At 36.5% G+C, this 8,197-nt stretch overlaps 2 protein-coding genes across 2 annotated transcripts in view; both read left to right on the top strand.

The window, feature by feature from the left end:
• LOC117108565 (vesicle transport protein USE1-like) overlaps positions 1-6,198 on the top strand; it is an 8,478-nt gene extending 2,280 nt beyond the window's left edge. The window contains exons 2-3 of the mRNA XM_033250620.1: positions 2,548-2,597; positions 6,069-6,198. Coding sequence (XP_033106511.1) covers positions 2,548-2,597; positions 6,069-6,198 — 180 coding nt within the window. The remainder of the gene's footprint in view (positions 1-2,547; positions 2,598-6,068) is intronic.
• Positions 6,199-6,274: 76 nt separating this feature from the next.
• Positions 6,275-8,197, top strand: part of LOC117108559 (vesicle transport protein USE1-like) — a 32,117-nt gene continuing 30,194 nt past the window's right edge. The window contains exon 1 of the mRNA XM_033250607.1: positions 6,275-6,331. Within this exon, the coding sequence (XP_033106498.1) occupies positions 6,275-6,331 (57 nt within the window). The remainder of the gene's footprint in view (positions 6,332-8,197) is intronic.

Below are 8,197 nucleotides of genomic sequence, written 5' to 3'. Positions count from 1 at the left end.
TATACAGTAGAACCCCTCATTTACGTACGGCACGGGCCCAGAGCCATTCGTAATTGCGGGCATTCGTAAAATCGTGGTTGACCCAAATTCCTATACATTTGCACTGGTACTATGTACACTGGCATAAACTAGGCCGACGCTAGGCCCACAGGTCTACGCAACTAAGTCTGAGGGGCCTCCTACAGTAGGCAGCTTCTAAGCATTCTGATCCCACTCTAGGCCCTACAGAAATTTGTTTTTATTGGACGTTTTTACCTTCTTAAATACCTAGATTGTGGATTTTACTCCCAACACAACTTCCATACATACTTGTTTATTATATATATTGACCATTTAATAAAACAATCAAGCACTATGTTGACTTTTAAAGCTGAAAACGATGTCTGAAAGAGAATAAAATTTGTTGCATGCTCGTGTGTGAAGCCATAAAAAACACTGAATTTGAAGAGGCCCGTTAGAGGGCCTCCTTCACTTGAGAATTACATAGTACTGTACGGTATGTTGTGTTGTATGCATGCTAATAACAAGGTTACAATTCGAGCGGATTTTTTTTTTTTTTTAATTATTTTTCGCTTCTCTTTTTATGACGTCATCACCTTGATTTTACGTTCATAAAATCGGGAATTCACCGGGGTTCGTAATTGAGGGTTTCTACTGTATAGGCTATATACAGTAGGCCTAGGCTATAGGCAGTACTCTAAAGGTTTTTTAATTGCGCAGCGCCAGAGGATACCTAAACAATCAGCTCAAATTTGGACGAAAAATCACTAGGAAAATAGGTGCTTGGAATCGTAATTGCTGCATAATTGCATTGGTTAAGATTTGGCCTAATTTTCGGCAAAATCTGTGCGGAAATCGCACGGTAAAAAATAGATGCCACATGGATGGAAAACTCAATTATAAACATTTATACACCTCGAAAGATGTTAATGCAGAATATATTGACGTTGAGGACTCTTTTCACTAAATGGTGGGAATGGGGTTGACATTCACCTGCCAATTCTCCTGTGTCCCGAATTTTAAGGTGGGGGGGGGGGGTGGAACGTCTGCTTCTTAGCAATCTTATCCTTGGGATTGACTAACATTTCTTTTAACATCTTATTGGGTTTCATGCAGGAAACAATTGATTTTGTGTTGTCTCAGAGGTCTAGAGATTCTTTCGGTGATGCCGTGGACATAACAACCAGTAAAATTTTTCTCTGGCTCAGTGTTCTTATTTTTTGACCAATTTCAGGCTCAAAATGTTCTTAATTTGTTCTTATTTTACACACTTTTCAAACATAGAAAATTATTATCTTGTACAGCAAAAATGGGCCCTGAAAAAATTGTCCCAGAAAAAAGGCCTGGTAAAAATGGCTCCAAATGAATGTACACCTAATTATAGGGGGTATTACATAGTCACACCTACATTACTGCACATAAGGTACAGATATAATTTTTTGGTTTTTCAACAACCTCATCTGACATTTTACCTCAGCCTCAATTTGTTCTTATTTTGTTCTTAATTTTTTAAGCAATTTCAACCTTAGTGTTCTTTATAAAAACGTGTTCTTAATGGTATTCCAACTTTGATCAGCATTTTTCTTTCTTCTCATTATCTGTAATTGTGGGTTCTTTCTGTTGTTTCTTCTTTTCCCTGTCCCTCCTATTTGTTTGAACCTATCCATTAGGATAAAAAAAAAATTAAGAATTAAAAGTTAGGTGCGAAAGTGCATTAGCGCCCAAGTTTTCCACCAGGTTTCATCTTGGTGATACCATTCTTAAATTTCCACGCAGATTTCTGAAAATTAGGCTTTCACCTATATATAGGGCCTAGGCTTAGGCCTACCTTAATCTCAATATATGACCAAATACAGTAGAACCCCTCATTTACGTACGGCACAGGCCCAGAGCCATTCGTAATTGCGGGCATTAGTAAAATCGGGGTTGACCCAAATTCCTATATATTTGCACTGGTACTACGTACACTGGCATAAACTAGGCCGACATTATCTGTAATTGTGGGTTCTTTCTGTTGTTTCTTCTTTTCCCTGTCCCTCCTATTTGTTTGAACCTATCCATTGCCCATTTTGGGTAACCACAGTTGCTCAGTGTACAAATTTATATGGACAAATTCTTTTTTCGTCTGTCATGCAGAGTGCTTCACACCTATCATGGTTTGAATGAAGTGAATTGGAGGCACTAGTCTGTGTGTGTTTAGTTTCCTAATTACAGGTAGACAAGCTGCCTTCAGTATTAACTGTAATAAGAGCATCAAGGAAAGATATTATTTACTGTTTATGTTGGTCTCGTGTGCATTTACGCATGCAGTATACTCTTTGGAAAAGAGTAGGGGATTGTCTCCCGGTGTACTTCCCACCACCAGGACTCCACTGGCAATAAGTCTTCTTCTAGACGTTCATGGGCTATCCTTGGCGTTTAATCCAATCCAATCCAATATCTCATTATTCATAGACTGATGGGAAGGTTAGTTTAGTTTAAGGTTAATAGATTTGAAAATTGGCAAATCAAACCTGAGTTTATTACTTATTTTTGTCATTTTTATAGTATGTGAGTGCACTTGACCAAAGATATGCAGACTTAAAGAAATCTATTCAGTAAGTGATTTGATTTTAATATATTTGATTCCAGTATACATACATACATACATATAGAATGCAATCATAATGTATTTTGGTATTAATTAATTTCTCTAGATGAGATTTTTGTGAACCCTGTTTTATGATTTCATGATGATAATATAAATAAAATATTTCGGTGAATTATAATTTTTTTGAGTCATTCCAATAAGAAAGTTACAAACATAAATTTTCTTTTAAATGTTAGGTTTGATTTTGTATGGTAACTGCATTTTCCCCATAATTTTCACAAGAATAGATACTTTCTTAAAAATTATGGAAATAATAAAATTCCCCATCGCCGTGGTCATCAAAGCGTACTCTTATTAGAGCGTAGCTTCTCTCACAGCAACATTATACAAATTTCTATTCTGTGCAATCCTTGTTGCCTTAGTCCATCGAACCAAAAGCCTCTTTCACCATTTTATCCCATCTACATCTTGGCCGTCCTCTGCTTCTCTTGCCTGGAATGTGTGCCCCAAGAATTCTTTTTTGCATCCCCTCACGCCTTACTATGTGTATGTGGCTGTAGTAGCTAAGCTTCTGCTTCCTGACATAAGTGATGTTTTATCTCCTGGCCACTTAGAAAACTAAAAGTCACTGTACCAGCTTTAAGTGTATAATCAGAATTCATGAATTTTATGCTCTATAAAATATAACTTCAAAATGCTCATACAGTCATTCGAGAACCAGGAGCCATCTACTTTTTTGAAATGACCACATGTTTAGTGGGTATTTTTTGGAAAGGTCATTCCATGGGGCTCTTGGAACTTCCCATCTGACGAGACAACTGCTGGATTAACAGGTCAGAGGTCAATAAATGTCATTTTAGGTCTTTTTTACTATGAAGTCATAACCGGGGATATAAAACGTTTAATATATCATACAATTATGTTGCAAATCATATGAAAACTTATGAAATTGTCTATCCATTCGTACCTTGTTTGTTTTAGGTACATTTTAGAGAAAAAAACACAAAATATTGACGTTTTTTTGTTTTTATTTCTTTTTATCATTATACTAAATGAACAGGTATTTCAACCATTTCCTCTCAGAATTTGACTAATTTTATGATCGTAGTATGACAAAAAAGAAATAGTAAAACCATACTGTATGCTTGCCGAGAATAATAAATTTTAATGAAAATAGCAAAAAATCTATACTGTATCTGTGATATATTCCAAAGGGAAGGTGCCCAAATATAGATGTGTTAACCTCATCTCAAAGCCAATCATATTTCTTCTCGAAAGCTACTTACCGTATGACCATTAGGTATACTTTCATGATTTTTGGAGTAGAAACCTGATTTTTTTGAGAAAAATTACGTTGGTTTAGACTAGGTAATAACAAAGTTTTTCTTTGTTTAAATCAACACGTAAAAACACATATTTTGGGTAACAGCTAGTCCCAGATTTCTTCAAACTGTCCAGAGCATTAATGTTTTTATTTGATTTAATGCAGCATTTGCTGTAAAAGTGACCAGAAACTCTATTTTTGCAGGATTAGTCTGTATTGACAGAATTTTGAGCAAAAATAACCCAAACAACGTCTTCAACGCAGCTGGTCCCTGTGTAACTAATAACAATTAATCATTTGATTTTGGTATCAATTTTCTAGACGGTAAAATTTTTATTCACCTAACTGTACACATAATAACTAATCTTGATGTCGGTCACCTGTTAGCTAGGAACACTAATTTTCAATAATGATCTTGTATATTGTTTTGACTTGTATCTGTGATTTTAATGTCTAAATTGCATAAGTTTCATCTTGATGTTAAGCGCTTTTTTTACTTTAAGTTACAATAAATTTTTCAAATAGTTTCATCTGGTTTCTGTGATGGGAAACATGGGAAAGAACTTTTCCATGTTCATTATTATTTAGATTTTCGTTATAAAATGACATTCTAACATTTTTATCCTCATAGAAACTTGCATAGAAATCTAGGGGTTTACGCCCGTATTCTTAAAACAAACTTTAGTCAAACTTCGAACTAGAACTTAATTTAGTGCTAGTTGCAACTTCAACTTCAATTTGTATTCACAAACAACGTAATCAAGTTTTAACTACGACTAATCAAGTCCTAGTTTTAGTTCAACTGAAGACGACTGGCAAGCCACGACTACCAAACTAACCAATGAAAAGAGCTAACTTTAATAGCAGACGAAATTTCCTCATAATTCATAATAGACCATCATTCGCTTAATTAATTTTTTATAATAATAACTATATTAGTTGTTAACATATTATGATAAAGAATTTTAACAGTTACTGAAAATTTGCTTTCTTTGGAGAACTACAGTATTATAGTTGAGCCCGAGCGAGGGTGGCGCCATCTTTGTTGTTGTTATGGTGAAGCTAGGTGATTGCAACGCGAGGGGATTATGTGCAAATCAGGAACTATCGTATGCAGCTAGGAAAACATGTTAATTTCTCCTTTTGGAAGCTAAACTTGATGTCTCTTTTGTTTAACACACCGAAGATATATCAAACCTACGTATACAATCGTTTTTATTCGTTTCACTTTATCGTTAGTTACAAAAACACGTCTTTAGTAGGGGTAAATATTTCAAGTCGGCGATTTAGCCTGACCCTATGCTGACTAAAAAATTCGGCCTGCGGAGGTGTCATTTTAGTCGAGGTTCGTGTCATTTAAGCGTAGTGCTAGTCGAAGTTCGTTTTAAGAATACGAAATGACGTAATTTTTAAGTTTTAGCTCAAACTACGACTAAAGTTTGTTTAAAAATACCGGGGTCAGTGTTTGATTTCCATTCACCTCATTGATGAACAGTATACACAGGGTTTTCTGTCTTGTGGACTTAACTAGGCAACACTACCAATCCAGGAAAATGTTTTTGTCGGTAACTATCAACTTCAGATAGAAAATGCCGAAATTCATAAAAAATCTTTTAACATAAGGATATGTCAGGTATTAACTATAACAATAATGCACCTACAGCTAAATTGTTAACTTTTTTTACAGCTCTTCTGCTAAGTCCTTTCCAGACTTAAAAGAGCCGTAAAAAGTTAATTTTTTTTGCTATGATGAGGTTATTTGATTACTATAGAATATTTATTTTTCTCCTCAACAGAGGCATTGGTGTATCTAGCGGGTGTGAACGTGTGGAGAGGGATTACCTAAAATTATTCGCGCCCTCCCCCACTTTCATCCCCCCCAAAAAAGCACTCAAGTAGTTATAGAGCACCTCAAATTAACTTATTTTGAGACTAGGATATGTCACTGGTCAGTGGATGAGAGGAGAAGACATGGGAACATTACCCCCTTCCCCAACCATAAAACTCATCCTTTATACAAATTCAAATGCTTATAAATTTTCAGAATTCAAATATTATAACATTTTATAGTGGAGAAAAATTGCACCACAGGGAGCTATGCTTTTACTGAGTAGTGTAAAAGGATTAATTTTAGTTTTATTTTTTATTTTTCAGTGTACCTGCGAAAGAAAAATTAATTGAATATGGACAGAAGGTAGATTTTATAAAGGGTCTCTTGAAGGCTTACAAACTTGTGAGTAGTGCTATGATTGTTTTGGTATTTGCTGTATTTATCGTATTCTGAATGACCTTTAAATAATGGCTCCTTTGGTTTCCTCAGAACTTGACTATAATATAAGGGTTTTGCCACAATTTGCCCAATGGGTGGTGTGATGTCACAGGTGGGGGTGCGGGTGCGGGCAGGTGATGTTCCCAAAGTAGGCATGGTCAGGTATCACTCAAAATCTTTTGGAAAAGAAAGAAGACTAACCGTTTAGGGGTTTCAAAGCCTTATTTACTGGTATTCGATTTTAGAGTCTTAGAAAAAAAATTCAACATGCGTACGTGTATGTAGGATCAAGCAATTTTCTAAGGCTGTTGTATTTATCGCATACAGCTTAGTATTCTTATTCTTTAAATTTATCTTATAGTAGAGTCTTGTAAGGGAGCCTCGCAAAATAAAGCAACGCGTATACCCGTCTACAACGCGTGGTTGGGGATTAAATTCTCTTCGCGTTGCCGACGAGTGGTTCAAGATACTGATCAAAAATGTTGGACGATTCCATTTCGCGAATTAGGGTTCGTTTTCCGACGTTTTTGTTCTACTTGTTTGCGTCGGTTTATCTCGTGATTTTGATGTACTGTAATTTATCGACAAGTCTCTTTTCTATGTTTTGTCATAAGTTTTCTCATTTCAGTACAGCCTAAGTTTGCCTTGTCCAAAAAAAGTAGGGGATGGTGGTCAGTCACAATAGTACATTTATGTCCAAACAAATAATCTTTGAAAACCTCAGTCACTGCCCATCTAATGGCCAGCAGTTCAGGTTTGAAGGCACTGTAACGTCCACTCTGTTCTGCTGGTCTCAATGTACGTGATGCATATGCTACTACGTGGTGTCTTCCCTTATCGTCCTCTTGAAACAGTATTGAACCTAATCCTGTACTACTGGCATCAGTCTGAACACGGAACGGTCGGGTGAAATCAGCGTATGCTAAGGGAGCCTCGCAAAATAAAGCAACGCGTATACCCGTCTACAACGCGTGGTTGGGGATTAAAATCTCTTCGCGTTGCCGACGAGTGGTTCAAGATACTGATCAAAAATGTTGGACGATTCCATTTCGCGAATTAGGGTTCGTTTTCCGACGTTTATGTTCTACTTGTTTGCGTCGGTTTATCTCGTGATTTTGATGTACTGTAATTTATCGACAAGTCTCTTTTCTATGTTTTGTCATAAGTTTCATTCATTATTATGAATTAATTTTAATACTATATCCTGTTATTTGTTATTGAGCTATTCTGTAAAATTTAAAACCGAAATGTCGAATACCAAGACTCGAAACCCACTGAAATTTCCTATACACTTTATACTGTATTATAATCAGGCCAAACTCATGTTTTTGCCATGAATATTGACGGGATAAACGCAATTTAATGCCAGTATATTGCTTTTTCTAGAACTATTCATAGGAACATTCCCACGCTCTGCTGCTATGGAAATACAGACTGAATCAAAGTGTACGTGTCATTGATCTTACTGCCTGCCGAGTTATGCATAGCTAACCCTTTGTACGCCGCCCAGTGTTATAACCAGACCAAACTCATGTTGTTGCCATGAGCATGGAGGAATAAATTCGTAGTGACAGGATAAACGCAATTTAGTGCCAGTACCTGCTTCTTCTAGAACTATTTATAGGAACAGTCCCACGGTTCTACTGCTATGGAATTGACTATTAGGGGTCATTGCTGCGGGCCAGGGACGTAGCCAGGATTTTGAAAGGGGGGGAGCCGTTATGCGAATTATGTATGACCCCGGCGGGGTCAAGGGGGGGGGCGAATCCCTCTGTGAAGCGCACTCCGAACGTTTTTAGGATTGTTTGAGAGGATAATGTGAAAATTGCAATAGACGTATTATTTATAAATAAGCGCAAAAATAATTATATAATAAATCAACAGTGGCAGATTCAGGAATTCGAAAGAGAGGTGAACCAGGGAGGGACTTTCACAGACCGAGGAACCACCTACCTCAGCCCCACCATGGTTGGGGCTGAGGTAAGAAAATTTATGATTAGGGCATCTCTAGATG

This window comes from Anneissia japonica, unplaced genomic scaffold, assembly GCF_011630105.1.
Source record: "Anneissia japonica isolate Jap-2015-1 unplaced genomic scaffold, ASM1163010v1 scaffold26_len2425191_cov177, whole genome shotgun sequence".
Classification (NCBI taxonomy): Eukaryota; Metazoa; Echinodermata; class Crinoidea; order Comatulida; family Comatulidae; genus Anneissia; species Anneissia japonica.
This window is presented reverse-complemented; position numbering and strand designations above follow the sequence as displayed.